This window comes from Ostrea edulis, chromosome 2 (genome assembly GCF_947568905.1).
Source record: "Ostrea edulis chromosome 2, xbOstEdul1.1, whole genome shotgun sequence".
NCBI lineage: Eukaryota > Metazoa > Mollusca > Bivalvia > Ostreida > Ostreidae > Ostrea > Ostrea edulis.
In genome coordinates, this window is record NC_079165.1 from 97,173,245 (window position 1) to 97,200,797 (window position 27,553).

Genomic DNA, 27,553 nt, shown 5'->3' on the forward strand with positions numbered 1-27,553 from the left:
ACCCCAGAGAGAACAACACAAACTCAAAAATTCAATCAATTAGTGATGAAATCTTACAAGCAAGTCGCAGAAGTACTCGTCTGCTGTTTCTTGTTGGGTAATGCGATTATCGCTGAACATCATGCTCTGAGAATATCCCTACATCATTCATAGACTATCACACAAAAAAATCATCAAAGAATATCTTATTCCTTAATTGTGTTAACAATAAAGTTGTCTTTGGGGAATATTAGTTTTGTGGATGGTAGCTAGATGATCAGTCCATCGGTCTTGTAATTTTATGGCCCTATAAGGAGTTATATGTTTTCACTGTGATCCTGAACTGCCTTTGAAAGCGCGATTGATAATTGTACCGAACGCTTCTTTTAACGAAAAAATGTTATAGCAAGTTGATTTTCCTCTTTTCTACGCATTTTATCAAGAAAGCACTCAGACAAGCGGAAAGAAAAATTCTAATATTAAAATAATCCCTCTTTCGCGTCAGATATGTGTAGCATTTATTAACTGAGAATATTGCTGATAGTATCTTTTTCAATTGTTGATCAGAGTGCAGATGCTCAACAGGCTGAAAACAGCGAGATTGCGATCTTTCGTTCTAGACAATTTCAGCCACAAACATTGAGTACTGTCCTCTAACGGTTTAAAATCACAGCAAGAATTCATTTTGTTATAACAATGATTCAGACAACAACTGCCGGTACCTGCGCTGTCTCCAGTACTGGGTTATGTTTGATGCAACGAAAACTGATGTTTCAGATGATAAGTAACTGCAATTCTCTTTCATAAAACACGACGTATGAAAACTTCAAGATCATATACATAAAATTCATGATGACCGCTCCAATGTACCATATAAAAAGTGTTTAAAATGTTATGAATATATTCATACTAAAATGATTATTTTTATAATGGCCTATACCATATAGGAAGCAATTATAATCTCGAATTGTAATGGAATTTAGACATGATATTAGTTAAATCAAGAAACAATTTTTTCACGGTGTTTTACAGAACAAAGAAAGACAACTACGAGATATGTTGAAATGTGCTTAGCAGAGTTAGTATCAAATTGTTTTGAAACTTACTGGTGTATTTTTTTTCTATTATGCCCCCGCCACAAAATGGTCGTGGCATATAGTTTTACCCTTGTCCGTCCGTCCGCGACACCCAGTTTTCCGAAACTTTTTATCTAAATGCCTTGAGATATTGAACAGATTTTTTTGTATACAGATGTATATTGATGAGTTACATTTGTTCCAGTTCGTTGATTTTTGATGGAGTTGTATTTATTTTATGGCTGATATTATACGGTACATTGTCTATATACTGTTTAGAGGGTTATGATATTATACGGTATATATACTGTTTAGGGGGTTATGATATTATACGGTATATATACTGTTTATAGGGGGTTATATTATACGGTATATATACTGTTTAGGGGGTTATGATATTATACGGTATATATACTGTTTTATAGGGGTTATGATATTATACGGTATATATACTGTTTTATAGGGTTATGATATTATACGGTATATATACTGTTTTATAGGGTTATGATATTATACGGTATATATACTGTTTTATAGGGTTATGATATTATACGGTATATATACTGTTTTATAGGGTTATGATATTATACGGTCTATATACTGTTTTATAGGGTTATGATATTATACGGTATATATACTGTTTTATAGGGTTATGATATTATACGGTATATATACTGTTTTATAGGGTTATGATATTACACGGTATATATACTGTTTTATAGGGTTATGATATTACACGGTATATATACTGTTTTATAGGGTTATGATATTACACGGTATATATACTGTTTTATAGGGTTATGATATTATATGGTATATATACTGTTTTATAGGGTTATGATATTATATGGTATATATACTGTTTTATAGGGTTATGATATTATACGGTATATATACTGTTTAGGGGGTTATGATATTATGCGGTATATATACTGTTTTATAGGGGTTATGATATTATGCGGTATATATCCTGTTTAGGAGGATGTAATATTATACGATATATATTTAGTTTATAGTTTTCATTTTCGGGTAATGTACGTTTGTCTTTGATAGTGCTCTTTCGCAACCCAACACCATGGTTACGGGCCTGCATACCTAAACAATGTCACGGTGGATATCATCTACATGGCGAAAGACGGTCTAAAGGAAAGGCAATCATGATTGCACTCTGGATAAAGTTCAGCAGCAATATGAGAAATGACCTTATAGAAGAAAAATGTCAATTCGATGGATTAGAAAGATACATATCAGATCTCCCACAGCATGAGCCTATTGTTTGTACTAATTACATAGTTCCTGGTGTTGTAATACGCATTCAGACGTCTAACAATGTGTTACGTGAAGCCCCCCTACAGCTCTGTAATATTATCTCCATGTAAATCATTTTATTGATCTGTAACCCATATTCATCAGCTGTCTTGAGTAATTATATTTACTTAATTAAATTTAATAGATTAGTAAATAAATGTTGTAATTAGACCTATCCTAACGAGACCGATACACTCCCGTGAGACTTCTCCCGGCGTACTGAAACCACCAAGTCTACAATACCCTCACTACATGGTCATGAGGTATAAGACATGAAAGCGTACGATAATTCGCATAATCTTCATATCACCATAATGCAAACAACTGAGAAATTCCTTCCTCATATATAATTCCTATTTTATAATCTACCTTGTTTAATGTCGAATTGAAAGGTCAATGATTTTATCGATAAATAGGACACATGGAAGCAGCACGGGATTACCAATAACAAACTATCAGTAAACGTGAATGTCTTTAGTTCATCTTGTTCATCAACTAAAACAATGTATCAATCTGCTCGACTTTAAATGCTGTAGATTGTACGTAATGGCCATCTATTGTGAAGTATATTCAATGATCCTGTGATTTGTGTCCTATTTCTTGTGATGTATATTCAGTAATCGTGTCATTGATTTTACAGGTATTCGAAAAATCTTTTTTTTTTATTTCGATAATCTTGATATTTATGTTCGATAAAAAAAATTTGCTTCATTTTTTGATAGTATTGATGTACACATGCTAGATGTAATAAACGGAGTTCTTTGTAAATGCAATTTCCATATTGATTTAGGTGAAGTGCATAATTTTAAGATTATTCATGTGGGGGTTTCTTGAATAAGAAATAATAAACTTTTCCCTCAATAAACTACTCACGTAATACTTATGTTATAGTACCTCGAGTAGTGACTACTCTCTACCCCTGAGTAGGAGTTATAAGTGGTTTATGAAGGGAATAGTTTATATTTTTATCAAAATGCCTATGATACCAATTCTGGTCGGTCAGAAAGCACAGGTGCTGTATTGTTTCCTAACTCAGTGGGAACACAGGCACTAAAACAATGGATAGCGTGTTAGATCTATATACACCCAGGGGCAGATCCAGGAATTGCGCTTACGGGGGGCGCCACTTTATGAGGCAGTGGGTCCAGGGCAAAGCCCTGATGGGGCCCCAAGAGACGAAGCTCCCGGAAACTCCTGGATTTTACAGATTTTATAGGGCTTGAAATATGTCTCTTACTTAGTCATTTGTATTATTTTCTATCATTTTTATAAGGTGAAATACCGTGAAATTAATCAAATGACGCAAATACTGAGGGGTTTTGGAAAAAAATTAAGTTATCCCAACAAAGTAATTCAAAAAATCAAAAGATTTTGTCATTTATTTCGCCGGGAGTGGAAGAAATTATTGCTTCTTTTACCGTTCAATACATTTTTCTAAACAAGATACCACGATTTACCTTAAATTTGAAAAAGATTAGGGGAGGGGGGGGGGGGGGGGGGGGCTTAAATCCGCCACTGACACCCAAACTCCCACCCCGACCAATGGAATTTTTTTTTTATATACATGTCACAATTATACAATACAACACAATACTAAGACTTATATAGCGCCCTAATCAATTAAAAATCTCTAAAACGCTTTACATAAAAAATATACAATTCAAAGTAAAAACAACAATGTCCTACATAAAAAATGATGGTACATGCATATGATTGTAATACACTTAAAACAGTTTGTAAATAACCTAGAATTGTCTTTTAGCAAGATATTAAAAGCAATATTTAAAAAAATGAGTCTTTAGATGTCGCTTAAAAATGTCTAGAGATTATGCTTGGCGTAATCCGAGTGGTAAGGCATTCCACAGTTTTGGCGCGGGGTAGTCAGAATGCCTGTTTCCGTGAGTCTGTGTTCTTATTGGTGGAACATTTAGAAGCATCCCATTTCCCGAGCGTAAATTTCTTGGAGTCCAATATGGGGTAATAATCTCACTAAGGTAGGTTGGTCCGGTTTTGTGGACTGCTTTGTATGTGTGTACAAGCGCTTTGTATTTTATACGGTACTGAACCGGGAGCCAGGGGAGGTGTAACAACGTCGAGAGATGTATCACCGTAACCTATCAAGATCAGGTTATACAGCATCTTCACAAGTCAAGGGTTATTGGTTCGTTACCTCACACTAACCCTTGACATCAGTCGCTATTTAAAAGTTGGGCTCGAGAAAAAGGATGACGCAATACGCTAAAATTAATCAGCCAATGGGATTTCTTGTTTCAGATGAAAGTTTGGTAAGGGAATAAACAGAAAGGAAAAAATGGCGTCCGTTGACGAAAAGATATGTGAAAAACATCAAATCGATCATTTGACTGAAAACCAAAAGCTTTCAATATCATGTATCAGAGAAGGAAAAGATGTTTTTATTGGGACTAAAACCGGCAGTGGTAAATCGCTATCTTACGAAGTTGTTCCCATTATTTTGGACAATATGTTTAATTTGTTAAAACATAGTCGACAAACGTACTTCGACAATCCATCATTTTCATTCGGCTCATACCCCAAACCCTCGTCTAATTGTTTCTTCAAGCAAAACGAACTCCCGAAAATCAATCGACGGCATCGGTCTTGTACTAATTGGCCACAAATTCTACACCATAATGCCGTCGCCATGCGTATTTACTGTTTAGTTTAGTTTTCGACCGATTATAAAGGCCGTTGTCTGATTGGTTTGCAGCTTCAGGCTGCAAACCAATCATATTGCTTCTTCTCGAGCCCAACTTTTAAATAGCGACTGATGTCAAGGGTTAGTGCGAGGTAACGAATCAATAACCCTTGACTTGTGAAGATGGTTATACAGGTGTAACGTGATCATGTTTTAGTACGAGTTATCATCCTTGCTGCTGTATTCTGTACATGATGGAGTTTGTCCGTGGTCCTGTTTGGTAAGCCAAGTAGCAATGCATTGGCATAGTCGAGTCTTGATGTCACCGGAGCATGCATTAGTGTTAAATTGCAGATTGTTTCGTCAATAATGTGTCTAATCCTTCCAATATTCCTTATTTGGTAGAAACAGGACCTTGCCATGTTAGTCACATGTTGATCCATACCGAAGGATTAATCAAAGTAAGCTCCCAAGTTCTTAACTACTGGAACTGATATGATGACACAGCCATCGAAAGTAAGGCTGATGATAGATTGATTGGGGTTTTTACGCCGTTTTGGCAATATTTCAGCCATTTTACGGCGGTTAATTAATTGAATTATGTTTGGTTGTGAGTGTTTGAGTTTCCCTGACGGCCCCCAGTGAGGTTTGACTCTTTTTCGAACATCAGGGAAACGATCTTTTGCGTGCCAAGGGGGTTGTGATCCTTGACACGGGACACCCTTTAACGTCCCATCCGACGGACATTAAAAATACTTGTATATAAACAGGTTAAAAAAACAACAACAAAAACAATTCGTGTATATAAACAGTTGTATTATAAAAGTTTTCAAATTTTTCTGGAAAAGTTGCATTCTTGTAAGTATTGTATAACATAATGATTGTTGATATTTGTAAAAAGTTCTTTCATTGATTGCACACTATCAAAAAGTGTATTTCGTATGGGCGTAAAATCACTACATTCTATAAGAATGTGATAAGGCTGATGTATTGGATGTCAAAACCTTATTTGCAGTGTAACTGATTTGTTGAACAACCACACTATTACACTTACACTCCGGTCTGGCAGCTGTACATGTGAAGTATTAACCCCGGAATTTCGTCTCTCTCTCTCTCTCTCTCTCTCTCTCTCTCTCTCTCTCTCTCTCGTGGGATAATACAGTAGAGTGTATTATGTGGCCTTCTTAACTACATGTAGCTAGCTCTAGATAGTGAGTTAACCCTTTATTTCGATCAGTACGGTAGAGATGATCTAACTGGACTGTCGATCTTTTATTAGCTTATCAAGAATACAGCTAAGGTAGAAAACTGCATATAAATAATCTTAAAATTATGCGTTTTATTTACAATCACTATGGCTGAATTCATGTGCTATCTGGATGCTAGGCCGAACTAAATGATACCAAATCCTACCTTCACTTTTTATACCAATGAAAATTACCTTCTATTACAAGGAACTCTGTTCATTACAACCACGTGTTGTGTATGGAGCGCCAAATTAACATAGACTCAAATAATTGAAGATATCTGCAATTAATTGAAGATATCATCAATTCATTTGATGCGCGCAACAATTTAATTAAAGATCTCGTCAAATAATTAATGATATCTTCAATTCTGAATTATTGCACGCATTAATTGAATTGATGATAGCATTAATTTTTTAGCTGAATTGATGTGCGCTTTAACTGAATTAATGATCTCTTTGAATGAATTAATGATATCAACAATTGAATTGATCCGCGCTACAATTCAATTGAAGAGAGCAATAATGCGCGCATTAAATCACATGATGCGCGCATTAATTCATTTCATGAGAGCAATAGTTGATTTAATGCGCGCATTAATTCAATTATTGCTATCTTCAATTGAATTAATGATATCTTAAATTCATTTGAAGAGAGCAACAATTCTTTTAGAGAGAGCAACTATATAATTAAAGATATCTTCAATTCAGCATATCCACAATTGAATTAATGATATCTTTAATTGAATTGTTGCTCTCTTTAAAAGAATTGATGCGCACATTAATTCCTTATACAAAAGCATTGTAAATTATTTAAAGATATCTTCAATTGAATTAAAGAGATCATCAAATTATTTATACCGAGCTTTAAATTAATTATTGCGAGCAATATCTCTACTAAATTGATGCTCTCATCAATGGAATTGAAGAGAGCAATAATAGAATTAATGCGCACATCAAATCTATTATTGCTCTCATTAATTCAATTAATGCGCGCATCCATTGAATTGAAGAGAGCAATCATTGAATTAATGCGCGCATTAAATCAATTATTGTTCTCATTAATTCAATTGATGCGCAGCGCCGCGGTGGCCTAAAGGTTGGAGCGTTCGCCCCGCATGCGGAAGGCTCGGGGTTCGAATCCCGGCCGCGACAGACTGAAGTCGTTAAAACAGAACCCTCACTGCTCAATGGCCATAAGCGCCGAGCATAGGCCTTTTGAAGCCCATCACCGGTCTTGGTGACGTCTCAATATGAGTGAAAAATTCTTGAGAAAGACGTTAAGCAAGATAGCGCGCATTAATTCATTTGATGAGAGCAATAATTTATTTAATGCGTGTATTAATTCAATTAAAGAGAGCAATAATACGCAACTTCCGAGATGAGGTACATTCAGTATTCTGTTGAACACTTGGGTGGGTACAAGACGTGTGCATACATATGTATTTAAAATATAGACTAGCTATGTAAATAAGGATAAAAGTTATGAAAGCGTAAATTTTGTTCATATTAGCTGTTGGTATACATTAAACTGACCATAGCAAGGAATAATATTTGTTTGAATTAGGCCCTTGAATTAAAATATGAAATAATTTTTTATTTCCTCTTCTGCACGAGTGATACTTTAATCAAAGAAAGATGGTGATTATCAATTTTTGTTTGAGCTATTTTATTATCAAATACTCATAAACTTACTAAAATTGTATGTATGGTTGCATGATGTCTTATAGTCATCCTCTATAGGCAATATATGAAGGCAGTCATGAGCATTTATACCCATCGCGTGTGGACGAAAGTATGTTTTGTGTCTCACTGTGCGTAAGAGTTCCACAAAGGGAAAGAACTATTGGGCAACTTGGAAACTGCGTATTGAATTGATGATCTCTTCAAATAATTGAAGATATCTTCAATTATTTGAGTTTAAGTTGTGCAAATCAACATTATCGAATTTGAATCACAATTTTTATCAAATATAGATAACAAGGTCCTCGAATATAAATCAAAATTTATCCACTGAAATTTCATTTGGGGTGTTTGTGTATTTTCTGTCTCTTCCTGTTACATTAAAGTAGACCTATACTCGGCCTACGTCACAATCAAACGTAAATGCGGAACCACGCTTCCGTTTTCCGAAATGTGATATTTTAAAGATATCCATTTGATTTTTACATGGCGATACGAGATATGAATATCCGATATCAATTCCTTCCTGGGTGTTCTTATCTTCTTTTGTGGTGTTTTTTTTAAAGGGGTGAGATAGAGATGATTATAGCTTTAGAAAAAAATCGGTTGGAGAACAACATTTTGGTGGATGAGGGTGTGTCAATTACATTGTACATGTCCGTGAGACATTCAGTATACATTGACTATTCATGTATGTAAAAGTTTTACTATGATCCAAATGTTCAACATATGGTATTGCGGGGCATCAGAAGGTGGGGGAGACAGATGGGAAAGTGGGGGGGGGGGGGGGGGGGGGGGGGGGGGTCCAGACCAATTCAGATTTCCATGAGCATCATGGTAATATTTCTTTTGTGAAGATCTGGGTTAGAATAGGTTCCAAATTATCATCAACAAATACATGGTACGCTCAGTGATAGTACATCATCGCTAAAACTATCTACAATATATACTGCATTATTTTTATTATAGCAAATTATACGAGTTGCTTAAATTAGGTCTCATGAGATTTTAGGTGTACGAATTTAGCAAAAATTAAAACAAATAAGTCGGAATAGACATTTACGATCTTGCGTATTACGGTGGATTGACATCATCATAGACTGTTGTCGAAGCAGATATCTTATGGCTCTATATAATTACCTTATACTTACAAAGACACTATGCAGTTGTTAAATTCTAAGACATGCGCCCTCTAGAATCATGACTGCTTCTGTAGAAGCTAGACACAGTCTGTACTTACAAGATATGATCTTTAAGAATAAAGACTGAATTAAAACTTAAGACTTTATCCAGAATAGGACCAGACCTTTTTATTTAAAAATATCTAGAAGTTCTGTATACAAGTGCCGAGATTATCAGAGATGTAAATGCGACATTGCACATGAGGGGTATTATTAGCAAAGATATTTTGCATTGGCTTAGAATAGGAAGTATTCAGAGTTGACTGCTGAACTGATTCAAAGCAAAGTCACAACTCAAATAAAGCTCCAAGAATTCGACAAGCTTTGACGAAGAAATGAGGACAGGACAGTTGATTTCAAGGTAAGAAGTCGCCAAAGTCAACTGTTAGGAAAGTGGATGATCAAGATCAATTGAGGTCTCGAGCTCCAAGTAGATACATGTTTCAGAAGGACTTCATGTGCAGATCAGGGAGTTTGCAAAACCCCCAAGTCCAGTAGGGGCTAGGCTAGATTAATATGCAAAAGGTTGGAAGGAAATGACTAACGATGCATGGGTTTTAAACAATATCGAAAGATTAAGACTTCAGTTCCGGTAGATAATGGGATAAAAAGAAAGTAAATATTCAGGAAGAACATTGATATCAGAAAGGATTCAAAGCTTATCAACAAAACATGATATAGAATCAGTAGCCAAAGACTAGGTGGATCTAGGGTTTCACAGTGTACCAAAGAATTATGACAGCTTCCCTCCTATTTCGAACTTGAATATTGACTTTATATCTTCAAGATGTAATCATTGAGGACCATACATAATTGGTGTAGATGACGTCAACAATTAGGAACTTTGCATCTGCATCCTGTACATCGTGTTCTCGAGAGGGACGTTAAACAACATACAATCAATCAATCCTGCACACCACAAGTTTCTCAGATTTTATTGGCAGAATCAGCACTACCCGAGCTATGTCATCTGACCTCTCAATAGGTCCAGGGGTGTTTACACAGGTAAAGTCTATAATTGAGATGTATCTCAGAAGATTGATTGTATATTGTTTTTTAAAACGTCCCGCTCGAGAATTTTTTACTCGTATGGAGACGGTGAAGGGCAGTAAAATTTAGGCCTATGTTCGGCGCTTACGGCTTTTGATCAGGGAGGGATCTTTATTGTGACACACCTGGTGTGACATGGGACCTCGGTTTTGCGGTCTCATCCGAAGGACCGCCCCATTTAGTTGTCTCGTACGACAAGCAAGGGGGTACTGAGGACCTATTCTAACCCGGATCCCCACGGTGGTAAAAAAAGAAAGAAGCCGATTCTGGGACACCCCCCCCCCCCCCATTTAAGGACAGAATACATGGTACCTTAACGAAAATGATGAGAGAGAGGATGTATTATACACGATATACCCTGGTACAGGCACAAAATGTAGATACATCCATTCATTAACACCTGATGTAAAATGTTTATAAATGCATTAGGATGAACTCAGTTACAAATTTCATTGTTATTTAGCGTCAATTATAGCGATTTTCAATAAAATAGTGTAAATAATCCCATGCTGATTTAACTTACAACTTGAAAAAGAGGTCGATTTCCGGTTTGTTGGTTTTTGTTAACTCTTTCAACAATTTCGAAAAGAAGAATATAAAGCTTCATCAATTTGATTACAATGCTAATTAGCATGTTTAACTTTAAAATCGTTATTCTTGTAATAACAAACCCTTGCTCTTAAAAGTAAACACCGGTTGTGAGAAAGGAGATAGTTTTACAGCAAAAAGAAAATCTTACTTTCTGCGAATTGTGACCTTGACCTTTCACCCTTTGATCTAAAAATCAATAGAGGTTTTCCTTATGTTATAGAGATTAATCACTTTTAGTATCATTGCTTGGAGAAACTAAAGTTACATTGTATTGTCTGGAATCTATTTGATGTAATTCTATTAGTATATAAATTTCTGAATTTGGACTTTGACCTTTTTGACATCAAAATATGTAGTTTCCATCAAGGCATAGGGAGTTATTCTGTGAACTTTCATCACAAATGTTGAAGGACTTTCAAAGGCATAGTCTGGAAATGAAAATTTCACATACAGACAAAATGACTGACAGACGGACGAACCCAAATTAATAGGAAAGGAAAGTGGGGCTATGATCTACAGAAATTTAAGCTCTGTTTGGTGGAGTTATCCGTCTTTGAGCGGCACTGGAACTAGATTGATTATTCAGAATATATTTATTTTTCCTAGAGCGGTAGGAAATTTATAATACACAGACAGGTAAACATTACAGCACATACAATATAAGACAAATCATCATGAATACACGACACATGAACACTAACACTAGAACGAAAGGAAAGAATAATACAATAAACATTTTTTTTTTAAATTATCTAGTTTACTACGAAAATTTGAACATAGAAAATGAGCATTGTACTTAAAACGAAAATTAGAGGCCCATAGGCCACACCGCTCACCCTGGCCTTGCCGTTGTTCAAGGTAAACACCATAGTATAACAAGGTATTGCCATAAAGAATCTATATACAAAATATGAAAGCCCTAGCTTAAATAGTTCAAGAGATATTTTTAAAGATATTTCCGATATATATCAGCATATAAAACTTTGATCCCATCATTATGGCCCTATCATATCCCTAGGGACCATGATTTTAACAAACTTGAATCTGCACTATGTCAGAAAGTTTTTCTGGCCCAATGGTTCTTGAGAAAAAGATTTTCCCTATATATTTGCATGTAAAAATTGATCCCCTATTGTTGACATACCCTACCCCCGGGGGTCATGATTGGAACAAACTTGAATTTGCACTATGTCAGGAAGCTTTCATGTAAATTTCAACTTTTCTGGCCCAGTGGTTCTTGAGAAAAAGATTTCTAAATGACCCCACCCTATTTTTGCACTTTCGTGATTATCTCCCCTCTGAATGGAGCATGGCCCTTTATTTGAACAAACTTAAATTTTCTTCACCTAGGCATGCTTTGCGCAGAGTTTGGTTGAATTTGGTCCACTTTTTCTGGAGAAGATTTTTTAAAAATTTAAGTGTATTTTCGCTATTATCTCCCCTTGGAGAAGGGCTTTTTGTCTTTTATTGAACAAACTTGTATCCCCTTCCCCCAAGGAAGATTTTTGCTAAGTTTGGTTGAAATTGGCCTAGTGGTTTTGAAGAAGAAGTAAAAAATGTGAAAGTTTATAGACAGACGGACAACAGATGATCAGAAAAGCTCACTTGAGCTTTCAGCTCAGGTTAGCTAAAAATCAAGTGCTTGCCTCCCTGAGATAATGAACATGAACATAATAATAACATGTTAAATACATAAGATAACTTTCTGAAAATATTCAATACACAGTATATTCAATGAGTACAATAAATATGAAATACCGGTGTTGCAGGTTATATGTATAACGTCACAACTTTGTGATAATTTGATTTTCCCCCTTCAATAGCCTGCAATAAGGACAATTATTTTTTCAAAAAGGATGACAATATATCAATGGGCAATGGGAAGATAATGGTCGAATTTTTCTCAGATGACACTGTCTGGAGAGTTTGAAGATACCGAAGTTGCAGAGCGGCAGGTGACTCAGAGAGGACGTCTGCAGCCTCCTTCAAAGCACGTGACGCTTTTTGTTCTCCTTCTGCTGCAATCACCTAATATTCAAAAGCAAGTGTATTCATTAAGTAGGCAAGATGACAGTATACGGTTGCGGACTTCAGTGCAAGTCAACCTATGGTTATAATGACCGATGTTGCGACTTAAGAGGTCGATATCTCTTTTGTGCCTAAGGTTGATATTACTTGACAGTTTTTTATAATCACATATTGACCGTGTATTGATGTGTAAGTGTATTCTGAAAGTATTGTTGGGAGTTGTTTTCAAAATGTAAGTATAATTGTGATACATGGTTTTGCATTGTAATGTTCCATCCAGTAACGTAAATATAATTTTCTTTCAACGTTGTTGGGCGCGATATGACAATATTTTACGAACATTGCGTGACACACATACAACCAATGAAAACTGGCAAGACATCCTGGTTATAAGGACAGCGATTGTTGCACTGACCTTTGCTCTGGCCTCTCGGCCAGCTTCCGCTTCTGCCGCCATAGCTCTCTGTAACTGGACAGGCAATTTTACATCCTTCCTATAATATCAATATAAATACAGGTGTACTAGGGGTATTCAAAATTCAGGGTTCCTATTATACAATTTTACATCCTTCCTATAATATCAATATAAATCCTAGGGTTATTCATAATTCAGGTTTCCTGTTACATCGGAGTACCTATGATGGAAAACGACTGACATTAATAATTCAACAATGACTAGTATTTGTATCCTCTACTTGTAATCGGGCGGTACTTACACCTCCACTCTTTCCACTTTCATTCCCCAGGGGTCCGTGGACTCATCCAAGATACGCTAAGAATAAAGAAAAATACATAACATTGTTTCTTTGTAACTACAAGTCATAAACTAGATTAATTCTAATGTAATAATTACAATTCAATTTACAGCTGGTTAAAGCATTGTGGTACGGCAAAACGTTTGACAGCCTGCATTAGTGAGATACGCTCAAACGTGTAATGACAAATGAAAAATACAAGAGGCATATGAGCCACAACACTAACCCGAGTCAACCTGATCTTGCTGTTCTTCAGAAGATTTTTACTCTCTTTATTTGAACCTATTGCTAATACAGACGACAGTTGAAAATGACATGCATTCATTGTACTAGCATTGTATCAAAGAGCATATATTACAACGTACTTGTTGATATGAGATATATTCCTATCAATGCAACCGCTCTGTATCGGCTGTAAATTTTGAAAGTTTGTCTTTGTTTTTCTGAATATGCTAGTGATACAATTCTAGAGAATGTTAGTGTGCAATATATGGGGTATTATTGAACGTCAAATTTTCGTGAAATGAGAAGATCGCATGCAAACGTTCATTGGGCAGTAGTTAAGTGGTTGCACTCTAGCTGTAAACTAAAATGGAGAATCAAATACCCGGTATCGTTTGGTAAGCTCTGTTAGCCGTGTTCGATATTTTATATAAGTATCGAATAATTTCTTTAATATTTTTATCCTGATTTGCAGTTAAGGACCAAAAAATATTACTATTTGATTTGAAATATTTCAGTAGCATTGATCAATGCAATAGTGTGAACACTGATAATGCGTGCCAATGTGATTCTAGTATTGTACGCATTTATATCGGTGTCAGTAATGCTTCAGAATATAAACTTGACAAGATTTAACAAGAGGTACTGTGAGCAATGCTCACTAAGAATACCCCCCGCTTACCCCAATCTCCCAAAGGGTGTTGGTAATAGGTATAAACTACCTCTTTTCTGAGTGTAAAAAACAAATGGCATGACAAACCGAAACATATTGCCACTTCGATGTCCAGTGTGCTTGACCTTTGACCTTTTGACCCAAAAATCGATAGGGAACACCCCATGGGTAGTCCATATGTATGATATGGTGACTGTAGGTGGAAAGGATAACGCTTTAGAGCCCGGAAACCATATTGCTACTTCGATGTCCAGTGCGCTTGACCTTTGACCTTTTGACCCCAAAATCAATAGGGAACATCTTCATCCCATGGGTAGTCCATATATATGATATGGTGACGGTAGGTGGAAAGGATAATGCTTTAGAGCCCGGAAACCATTGCGTCTACAGACGGACGGACAGACAGATGGACAACCCGATTCCAGTATACCCCCCCCCCCCCCCAACTTGTTGCGGGGGGTATAATTAATTACCACCATAAAACACCAGAAAAATGTTTTAACTATATAGTAGAAGGGCTACTGAACAAATTGTACTCGTTAGGGTGTAAACATTCGCTAAAATGATCATGAATTTTTAAACCAACATGTGGCTATAGTAACTAAATTGATATAAGTTCAATAACCCTACAGTATTATGAAGAAGTTTTCAAAATTAATTCATTTGTGAATGGTCTTAAAACTTTTGATTTGTTAGTATTGACTGTCAATTCTAATCAAAACAATTTCATTATAACTGACTAAAACAGTTTACAGTTCTTGGTAAGACTCCGAAAATAATATACGATCATCAGCAAAGCTTAGAATATATTTGAATGTGATTAAGTCTGTGATGAAATATACCATGCGTATCATAAATGAAGCAATCAAATAATAAGGGATTGAAAGTATCTCCTTGTTTTGCTCCCCTTTCTACATTGAAATAGAATGTTTGCTACCATGTTTCATACCTGCATCTCTTGTGAAATGTTCTCTCGATCAGAGAGCACTTCAGACATGGCTCTGGTACCGAGGACATTCCTCAGGGTAGTGGCAGCCAACAGTTGGGTGGATCTCTGGGCGTTGTGGACATTACAAATTGACATCACAGGATCGAAAATCCGGAAGTACACAACAGCGTCAACGGCAACGGTCACCGAGTCCTTGGTCAGAATCTAGTAATAGAATATGGAATTTTTGTTTATATTGGGTCGAAGTCTTTAAATGAATATTCACGAAAGCACGCATTTCAAAAGTCAAGAACTCGTGGCTTTCAGAAAACCTCTAAACGTAAAGAAGCGATTTCTGAAGGCAAAGGGCTATTTAGCAAAAGGTTCATGGGCCACATCGCTCACCTGAGTCACCATGACCCTGCTGTTGTTCAGCTCTCATGGATTTTAAAATATTTCTTTTCAATCTTTATTCCTATCAAAAATGTTGACCCCATTTTGTGGCCTCAACCTAGCCCCAAAGGGTCACGACATAACTTCTGAACTCCGTGTGTAAGGTCATCCGAAAAACCTCGTGATTCTCATTTTTAAATTCCGAGCGTTTGGCGAAGGAGCAAGACCGACGAAGGGCTTCAAATTTAGGCCTCTGCTCGGCTCTTAAGGCCATTGAGCAGTGAGGGTTCTTTAGCGTACCACACCTATTGTGACACGGGACATCTATTTTAAAGGTCATCTCCGAGGACCTGTGCCATTCACACCTGATGCCGAGCGTTTGGCGGTGGTACTATCAGTACCTATTTTAACGACTTAGGTCTGTCGTGGCCGGGATTCGAACCCCGACCTTCCGCATGCGGGGCGAACGCTCTACCTCCAGACCACCGCGGCGGTACCATGGTTTGAACACACTTGAATCTAAATCAAAAACTTTCATATGAATTTCAACTTTTCTAGCCCGGTGGTTCTTCATAAGATTTTTCAATTGAGCCCCATCTCATTCTTGTCTTTTCTTGATTATCTACACGTTGGAGGAAGCATGGTCCTTCATTTGAACAAATTTGAATTCCTTTTACCCAAGGATGATTTGTGCCAACTACTTTTTGACAAGTTTGGCTGAAATTAGTCCTGCTGTGGTTCTGGAGAAGAAGTCGTCACTGTGAGCTAAAAACGGATACAAACAGATAAGACTCACTCACAGTGACACAAACAGACTCACTCACAGTGATAAACAGACTCACTCACAGTGATACAAACACACTCACTCACAGTGATAAACAGACTCACTCACAGTGATAAACAGACTCACTCACAGTGATAAACAGACTCACTCACAGTGATAAAAAGACTCACTCAGTGATAAACACACTCACTCACAGTGATACAAACACACTCGCTCACAGTGATACAAACACACTCACTCACAGTGACAAACAGACTCACTCACAGTGATACAAACAGACTGACTCACAGTGATAAACAGACTGACTCACAGTGATAAACAGACTCACTCACAGTGATACAAACACACTCACTCACAGTGATATAAACAGACTCACTCACAGTGATAAACAGTCTCACTCACAGTGATAAACAGACTGACTCACAGTGACAAACAGACTCACTCACAGTGATAAACAGACTCACTCACAGTGATAAACAGACTCACTCACAGTGATAAACAGACTCACTCACAGTGATAAAAAGACTCACTCACAGTGATAAACAGTCTCACTCACAGTGATAAACACACTCACTCACAGTGATACAAACACACTCACTCACAGTGATACAAACACACTCACTCACAGTGATACAAACAGACTCACTCACAGTGACAAACAGACTCACTCACAGTGATACAAACAGACTCACTCACGGTGATAAACAGTCTCACTCACAGTGATAAACAGACTCACTCACAGTGATAAACAGACTCACTCACAGTGATAAACAGACTCACTCACAGTGATACAAACACACTCACTCACAGTGATACAAACAGACTCACTCACAGTGATAAACAGTCTCACTCACAGTGACAAACAGTCTCACTCACAGTGATACAAACAGACTCACTCACAGTGATAAACAGACTCACTCACAGTGATACAAACAGACTCACTCACAGAGACAAACAGACTCACTCACAGTGATAAACAGTCTCACTCACAGTGATAAACAGTCTCACTCACAGTGATAAACACACTCACTCACAGTGATACAAACACACTCACTCACAGTGATACAAACACACTCACTCACAGTGATACAAACAGACTCACTCACAGTGACAAACAGACTCACTCACAGTGATACAAACAGACTCACTCACAGTGATACAAACAGACTCACTCACAGAGACAAACAGACTCACTCACAGTGATAAACAGTCTCACTCACAGTGATAAACAGTCTCACTCACAGTGATAAACAGACTCACTCACAGTGATAAACAGACTCACTCACAGTGATAAACAGACTCACTCACAGTGATACAAACACACTCACTCACAGTGATAAACAGTCTCACTCACAGTGATAAACAGTCTCACTCACAGTGATAAACAGACTCACTCACAGTGATACAAACACACTCACTCACAGTGATACAAACAGACTCACTCACAGTGATAAACAGTCTCACTCACAGTGATAAACAGACTCACTCACAGTGATAAACAGTCTCACTCACAGTGATAAACAGTCTCACTCACAGTGATATAAACAGACTCACTCACAGTGATAAACAGACTCACTCACAGTGATACAAACACACTCACTCACAGTGATACAAACACACTCACTCACAGTGATAAACAGTCTCACTCACAGTGATAAACAGACTGACTCACAGTGACAAACAGACTGACTCACAGTGATAAACAGACTCACTCACAGTGATAAACAGACTCACTCACAGTGATAAACAGACTCACTCACAGTGATAAAAAGACTCACTCACAGTGATAAACAGTCTCACTCACAGTGATAAACACACTCACTCACAGTGATAAACACACTCACTCACAGTGATACAAACACACTCACTCACAGTGATACAAACAGACTCACTCACAGTGACAAACAGACTCACTCACAGTGATACAAACAGACTCACTCACGGTGATAAACAGACTGACTCACAGTGATAAACAGTCTTACTCACAGTGATAAACAGACTCACTCACAGTGACAAACAGACTCACTCACAGTGATAAAAACAGACTCACTCACAGAGACAAACAGACTCACTCACAGTGATAAACAGTCTCACTCACAGTGATAAACAGTCTCACTCACAGTGATAAACAGACTCACTCACAGTGATAAACAGACTCACTCACAGTGATACAAACACACTCACTCACAGTGATACAAACAGACTCACTCACAGTGATAAACAGTCTCACTCACAGTGATAAACAGTCTCACTCACAGTGATACAAACAGACTCACTCACAGTGACAAACATACTCACTCACAGTGATAAACAGACTCACTCACAGTGATAAACAGACTCATTCACAGTGATAAACAGTCTCACTCATAGTGATAAACAGACTCAATCACAGTGATAAACAGTCGTTTTGACTGAAAACAATCCCCCTTCAATTTTCATTTTGGGGGGATAAAAATCGCTAAATATAATCATGAAATCGCACGTCTTTTTTAACGTAAAGGACAAATTTCAGGCAAATCTGAACATGGCATTTGACCTGTATTATTCTCAGAGTTTTGACCTTTGCATTTCATTTCACACCAAATACAGACTAAAAACAAGCCACCCCGATGTTCGATTTCCGGGGCATATAAATTGATTTAATCATTGTAAGCACGATGGGTATCACTTAATGCATTCAACAACTCAACATAGGCTGGGCAAACAGCAAGAGTGATTGGAAATAATGAAAGTTGACATTCTGGTCTAGAATCAATAAGTCTTCTCTTTATCGCTCCATTGATGTTTGTTCTGTATAGATTAATACTCGGAATTAATTGCTATTATGTTTTTTGCAATATTTTTTCTAAAAATATTTCTCATTATGTACTGCTGTATATACTTGTTTGCCTTCCCAAACTGGTGACGTGAATCCTGTCTGTGTCCAGTAGTCAGTAATTAACAACGTGTAGAACACCGTGTGTATCTCATTAACAGTATACGTGAAACACCTTCTTTATCACCTGCGAATGTTTTTGGACAATCCATACACCAATGTTTTATTAATAATAAATATTAGCAGTTTCATTATATCTTATTTCTCAATAAAACTATAAAAACACAATACTTTGACACGTAAGTGATATCTCAGCAAAATTGTATACTAGTATCTCCATGTCTATATAAAACAAGAGGCCCACAGGCCTTATCAGTCACCTGAGTATTAGTGAAGAGTAGCAATAGCCCCAACGGTTAGGGAGTTTATACTAAATTTCCTGTTCAGCTCATGCATACTAGTATCTAAGTTAAATTCTAATATTTAGCAGCAGCAGTATAAAATAATACGTATTCTTAAAACAGATATGCACCCCCCCCCCCCCCCGAAAGTGCTCATACTGATGAAAGACTATACATAGTACAATATACATGTATGTTTATTTTAAAACTATATGGCTAGAGACAGAACCCTGGAGTTGCGAAATTTACAGTTTTGGTACATCCATTTTAGCTATTCCTAAATATGCATCTATTTTTAATATAGTATAAGCAAAATTAAAGAAGTATTTCAAATGATAATCACTACATGTCAAGTTTGGCCCCGCCCTGGAATCAGAACCTCCACCCCGGGATCATGAAATTTACAATTTTGGTAGAGACCTTCCTGCTCTAGATTACTAAGCATTTAATTTTTCTTACAGACGTGTGGTTGTAGAGAAGAGTTGTGGAAATTGGTCAATTTTTGGTAGTTTTTGCCCCGCTCTCAAGGCCCCGGAGGTACTGGAGCCCTGTTTACAATTTAAATCTCCCTCGTCCCAAAGATGCTTTGTACAAAATTTGAAAAGAATTGAAATGGTGATTATCAAGAAGTTAAAAATGGTCAATTGTTCACGCACGTCCGACGACTACGGGCAAATAGCAATTGGTCATCTGAGTAACTCAGGTGACAAAAAATGTCGCAAAATGTAGATACAAGATCATTTTGATGCAAAGCATCAAATCGGTCATTAAAATTTTGAATATTCTAAACTATTTCAAAATAAACACACTGAAATTGTACTATGAATTATTTTATTTAAAAATGGAAACAAAATTACGAAACAATTTGATTTAATTTTTAGGTTTCAATATTGAATGTGCCCAGTTGAAATTGCAGCAGAATTTTGAAATCAACAGGTACATGTACGCCTCAAAAGATTTTAAGCTTACAAGTGCTACAACAGAATATCGAGGAAACATGAAAAATGCAGACGTCACCCAAGTATGTCTATTAAAGAGAAGCTAGACGCAGGGAGCCAACAGCGTTATCAAACATAAACATCATTCCCAAAGATTGCAGCATGCGTACTTGAAAATTCTATTTGTTTTACACCAGATTTCATTATTGACATATACATGGGATGTTCCGGACGAACATCAGGGCGAACTGGAGATCTAAAAGCGACCAACAGACCCCTTGTCTCTCAGTTTTTCCCCACGACCTTCTAAAATCAATTTACATTGATTGATTATATATTGTTTAACGTCCCTCTCGAGAATTTTTCACTCATATGGAGACGTCACCAATACCGGTGAAGGCTTCAAATCTAGACCTATGTTCGGAGCTTACGGCCATTTAAGATTCTTTAGCGTGCCACACTTACTGTGATACGGGACATCCGTTTTTAAGGTTATCGCCAAGGACCCGTGACATTCACATCTGATGCCGAGAGTTTGGCGATGGAACTGTCACAACCTGTTTTAACGACTTAGGTCTGTCGCGGCCGGGGTTCGAATATTGACCTTCCGCATGCGGGGCGAGCGCTCTACCTCTACACCACCGCGGCGGTTTATTGATTGATTGTATATTGTTTAACGCCCCTCTCTAGAATCTTTCACTCATATGGAGACGTCACCATTACCGATGAAGGGCTGCAAAATTTAGGCCTATACTCGGCGCTTACGGCCTTTGAGCAGCGAGGGATCTTTATCGTGCCACACCTGCTGTGACACGGAGTCTCGGTTTTTGTGGTCTCACCCGAAGGACGCTCCAATTTAGTCGCCTCTTACGACAAGCAAGGGGTACTGAGCACAGGCACTTGTTTCATAAGTGAGTCCCCCTCCACAAGGTACCTAACTAGATTTCGGACACCTCTCGCTTCAAGTCTCATGTATGAAACAAGTGCCTGTGGTACTGAGGACATATTCTAACCCGGATTCCCACAGGATCCGCGGTGGTTGAAGAAGCTACATGTGTACATTGGTTTTTAAACTGTTGAGGTACCGTTTTGAGTATCGATAGATTGCAAAACCCAATGTGCTCAATTTGCCATATAATAATAAACAGAATACAATGGCAAGGCATACTCCGGATCTATGTCACGTGATGATGGCTATACTGCGCATGTCTGCAACTCTGATTTACACGTCGCGAATTTTAAACAAAGCAATAGCCAAAATATACATATACCAGCTGTAGCATATTCAAACCAAAATAACTTTTGTTTTTATCAATTCATTTATCTAATAAATATCTGGAAACCCATGAGTTGCTTATTTACACACTGCCATTCCAGGGAATATTATTGTAAAAACTTCATATAAAATCGTAAATTCATAATATACATGTATATTTAATAATGAATAACAAGAGTACCTCAAACGGTACAACATACGCCTGTTAGACCTTCAGTGTAATATCTGTATCCATGATGAGAAAATATTCAGAAATCTATTTGACCTACTTTTAGCCCTAAAGTACATCACAGTGCACTAATCAAGTTGAAATGTGAACTGATTACGTATTTCTCTGGGAGGGAGGTTCTGAACAAAATCTCGGGGCAAAACCAACAACAGAAAATCTGGGAAACGAAAACAAGGTTTTTCTACTGTGATACTATGACCTTGAGAAACAGTTAGGCATGCCTCGCTTGGCATAAGATGTAAGTGTAACAGGTTTCACGGCCCTAGCCCCAACGGTTCGGTCTGTATCCAGCCCACAATTTTTTTTCAACTAAGTGATACTACAACTTTGACCTTGAAGAACAAAAGACGTCCTCCACTTGGTATGAGGAGTATGTGTGCCAAGTTTGACGGTCCTAGCCCCAATCAGTGGCGGATTTAAGGGGTGGGGGCGCAGCCAGCGCGCACTCTCCTAAAATTTTCAAATTTAATATACATATGTAAATCGTGGTCTCTTGTTTAGAAAAATGTAAACGATTAAAGAAGCAATAATTTCTTGCACTCTCGGAGAAATAAATGACAAAATATTTTGATTTATTGAATTACTTTTATTGAGAGAACATACCTTTTCTCCAAAATCCCTTGAATTATTAATTTCACCTTATTAAAAATGAAAATAGTAAAAATGACTGCATAGGAGACATATTTCAAACCCTATAAAATATGTAAGATCCAGGAGTTTCCAGTGGCTTCACCCCCTGGGCCCCCACCAGGGAATCGCCCTGAATCCATTGGGGGCCTCAAGGCGGCCCCAGACCCCCTGTCACATAAAGTCCCCCCCCCTCTAACCGCAACCTGCCAATAGTTTGGTTTGTATTCTACCTACAAGGTATTCCTATTAACTGATACTACGACCTTTTCCTTTGACCTTGAAAAACAATAGGCATTTTCCTCTCATCATGATGATCAAATGTACCAAGTTGCAAGATTTAGTTAGCTCCACTACTTCGGTCTGTGTTTTGCCTACAAGGGTCAGACGACGTATATACCATAGTAAATTCGACGGGCGTACAAAAATGAAACGTATTACAGTAGTCAAAACTTACCTTTACATATATTTTTAAAATCTTTTATTCAAAACCTTTATACATGTTATTGTTAAAGCTGTATGGTCCGAATTACAATATTTTTTTCCGTCTCGTAAAAACGCTATTAAATCATCGCACGTATGTAGTTATGAGGCTGTACGACATATCATACATTATTTCACCTGTTTTAACCCAAATTATTTGATTTTAAATCGATGTTTACAAATAACCGCGTCAGACTGCCAGTTCAAGTGACAGTCACGTGACCAATTCAAACTTTCAGATCATCGGTGGTCTTATCTGTGTAAAGCTGAGTATTTTGTTATAATAGTACCGTACCATAAGTTTAATAGAAATAAAAATATCAAATACCTCTTAGTAATTCGTTGTTTTACGCTCTTTCAGCCTTAAAACTAGACAGTTGCGTATGAGTTAATACATCATGTTGGGATTCCCCTGACGCGCGTGGGTCTATTTATAGACGTCTATTATGGGATGATTTATATATGTAGCCACTATATTTACTTTCTATATAATATTCGCACTGTTTTCTTTTACATGCAGATGTTTTCAAGCATGTAATTAAGGGAAAGTTAATAACTTTATAAAGTAATGAATCTGCTTTAAAGTAATTATGTACAAAAATAATACATGAACATCGGGTCATACAGCTTTAAGGAATTATTGTACCGAAACAATAAAATAGATTTCTAATTTTCCCATGTGCACTTTCTAACACAACTATAAATAGATCAGCCACGGCCGATAATGAACAGATTGTTCATAATGTTTTCTGCAAAATCGGCTTCGGAAATCACATCATTATACTTCAATTATTGTTCGACGATTATGCAAATTACCTGATATTTCCAATCCATACACTGTTTTTACACCCCATAATAATCTAAACTAGACATTTCGAACGACAGTTTGTCCTGTGGGGATCCGGTTATAATAAATCCTCAGTATCCCTTGCTTGTTGTAAGAGGCGACTAAATTTTGGATGAGACCACAAAAACCGACGTCCCGTGTCACAGTGGGTGAATATCCCTCCCTGTTCAATAGCCGTAAGCGCCAAGCTTAGGCCTAAATTTTAAAGCCCTTCAACGGCAATGGTGACGTTTGCATATGAGTGAACAATTCTCGAGTGGGACGTTAAACAATATACGAACGAATGACATTTCGAGTTTGAAATTGAAGAACACGTTAAATTGTACACGTGACAATGCGGTCAGTATTCAGTAGACTTTCATTAATATACTACATGTACACGTGACAATGCGGCCAGTATCCAGTAGACTTCCATTAGTATACTACATGTACACGTGACAATGCGGCCAGTATCCAGTAGACTTCCATTAGTATACTACATGTACACGTGACAATGCGGCCAGTAGCCAGTAGACTTCATTGATATACTACATGCACACGTGACAATGCGGCCAGTATCCAGTAGACTTCCATTAGTATACTACATGTACACGTGGAAATGCGGTCAGTATCCAGTAGACTTCATTAATATACTACATGTACACGTATGTACATGTACTCTGTATTTTTCCCGCGTTCCCCTTGTACTGAAAACTGTCTGGAAATTTTTTTGTAGTTGTTGGATTTTTTTTTTTTTTTTTTTTTTTTTTTTTTTTTACTTCCATTGAGAATTCTTCACTCATATGGATATGTCACCAGCTGTAGGTGATTTACACCTATTATGCTTAGTGATCGGGGTCGTTGCTACTTTATCGTCTCGCAAATGCCGAACGCACCTTAGATTTGACAAAAATACACACTGGAAAAAATTACTGTGGCGTAACCTCTGTTGGTTACTTTACTGTTTTCCCCCGGACTCTGTACGTGACATTCTTAATTAAACAACAATTCGGGTATCAGACATTTCACCCATACATATATATGATTAATAGTCCATTAGAACACAACATCCCTTCTTTTATGGAATTTGAAATTAAACATAACATCAAAAATGGTTCTAGTTCTGTCAGAGTAAGCTATAAAGGACCCATAATCATTATAATAAGGATTCAATTACTCACCTCTTGAGGTGGGACGTCAAAAGAAACTGTTCGTAAATCAACTTTTTCCATGGTGTCAATAAATGGCCAAATGAAGAACAAACCTATTATGGACAAGAGATTTTTAAGTACTTTTCGAAAATGTTTTAGATACAAGTTTAAAATGCATCTATAGGGAAACATCTTGTTTCAAAATTTCGGTTAACTTAAAACATGAAAGTTAATCTTGCGACATTTATTTGCATTTTAATTCTCGGTGTTTTTACCTGGTCCTTTTGGTCCGCCTTGAACGACTCTCCCCAAACGGAACAGGATGGCTCTCTCGTATTCCTGAACTACCTAAACATAAAACAATCTATCAAATGTCTAACAGAACAAACGGAACAGAGTGGCTCTCTCGTATTCCTGAACTACCTAAACATAAAACAATCTATCAAATGTCTAACAGAACAAACGGAACAGGATGGCTCTCTCGTATTCCTGAACTACCTAAACATAAAACAATCTATCAAATGTCCAACAGAACAAACGGAACAGGATGGCTCTCTCGTATTCCTGAACTACCTAAACATAAAACAATCTATCAAATGTCTAACAGAACAAAATGTTCATAGGCCACAACGCTCACCCGAGGCACCTTACTCATACAAAGACAGGTAAGTTTGGAATGTTAAAAATGTAAAACTTTAAACACCCTACCATGAACCCCAAAGGTTGAGCAAACCTGAGTCTGAACTTTATATAAATACATGTATGCGCATATTACTTAGGAATCTCCAAAATCATCATTATTACACCTCTGTGGTTCTAGAGATTTTTTGTTCAAAACAAAACTATTGATATCGATGGTAGTCTCATGGTAATAGCTTCAACACAACTGAATCTACACTACACGAGGTTGCTTGAATCTAAACTCGATTGTTCCTTTGTGTTCGTAAATAGAAATTTTAAACCCATACCGTGACCTCTAGGGCAAGGTTTGAAAAACAAGAGGCCCATGGGCCACATCGCTCACCTGAGTCACCTTGGTCCATATCAGAAGATTTTCCATATCTATTTGCATGTAAAACCGTAGTCCTTATTATGGCCCCAAACCTTCCCCTGCAGGCCATGGTTTTTGCAAACTTGAATCTACACTATGTCAGAAAGCTTTCATGTAAATGTGAACTACTTTGGCCCAGTGGTTCTTGAGAAGAAGATTTTTAAAGATTGTCCCTATATATTTGTATGTAAAACTTTGATCCCCTATTGTGGCCCCATCCTACCCCCCCCCCCGGGGGGGGGGGGGGGGGCATGATTTTAACAAACCTGAATCTGCACTATATCAGAAAGCTTTCATATAAATCTCAGCTTTTCTGGTTTAGTGGTTCTGGGAAGAAGATTTTTAAAGATTTTTCCTATATATTTGTATGTAAAACTTTGACCCCCTATTGTGGCCCCATCCGACCCCCGGGGGCCATGCTCTTAACAATTTAGAATCTGCACTATATCAGGAAGCTTTCATATAAACCTCAGCTTTTCTGGCTCAGTGGTTCTTGAGAAGAAGATTTTAAAAGATTTTTCCTATAAATTTGTATGTAAAACTTTGAGGCCCCCCTTGAGGCCCCATCCAATCCCCGGGGTCCATGATTTTAACAAACTTGAATCTGCACTATATCAAAAAAAAAATAAAAAATAAATAAATAATTTTTTTTTTGACCTTTTGACCCCCTATTGTGGCCCCATCCGATCCCCGGGGGCCATGATTTTAACAATTTAGAATCTGTACAATATCAGGAAGCTTTCATATAAATCTCAGCTTTTCTGGCTTAGTGGTTCTTGGGAAAAAGATTTTTAAAGATTTTTCCTATATATTTGTATGTAAAACTTTGACCCCCTATTGTGGCCCCATCCGACCCCCGGGGGCCATGCTCTTAACAATTTAGAATCTGCACTATATCAGGAAGCTTTCATATAAACCTCAGCTTTTCTGGCTCAGTGGTTCTTGAGAAGAAGATTTTAAAAGATTTTTCCTATAAATTTGTATGTAAAACTTTGAGGCCCCCCTTGAGGCCCCATCCAATCCCCGGGGTCCATGATTTTAACAAACTTGAATCTGCACTATATCAAAAAAAAAAAAAACGAAAAAAAAAGAAAAACGAAAAAAAAAAGATTTTTTTTTTACCTTTTGACCCCCTATTGTGGCCCCATCCGATCCCCGGGGGCCATGATTTTAACAATTTAGAATCTGTACTATATCAGGAAG

General features: G+C 37.2%; 1 protein-coding gene across 3 annotated transcripts in view; it reads right to left on the reverse strand.

The window, feature by feature from the left end:
• Positions 1 to 11,344: 11,344 nt before the first annotated feature.
• Positions 11,345 to 27,553, reverse strand: part of LOC125678604 (band 7 protein AGAP004871-like) — a 31,881-nt gene continuing 15,672 nt past the window's right edge. For all 3 annotated transcript variants that reach the window (XM_048917170.2, XM_048917171.2, XM_056155686.1), the window contains exons 3-8: positions 25,575 to 25,647; positions 25,330 to 25,412; positions 15,398 to 15,601; positions 13,515 to 13,570; positions 13,214 to 13,292; positions 11,345 to 12,798 (exon numbers count right to left, since the gene is read on the reverse strand). In XM_048917170.2, coding sequence (XP_048773127.2) covers positions 12,610 to 12,798; positions 13,214 to 13,292; positions 13,515 to 13,570; positions 15,398 to 15,601; positions 25,330 to 25,412; positions 25,575 to 25,647 — 684 coding nt within the window. In that variant the 3' untranslated portion in view covers positions 11,345 to 12,609. The remainder of the gene's footprint in view (positions 12,799 to 13,213; positions 13,293 to 13,514; positions 13,571 to 15,397; positions 15,602 to 25,329; positions 25,413 to 25,574; positions 25,648 to 27,553) is intronic.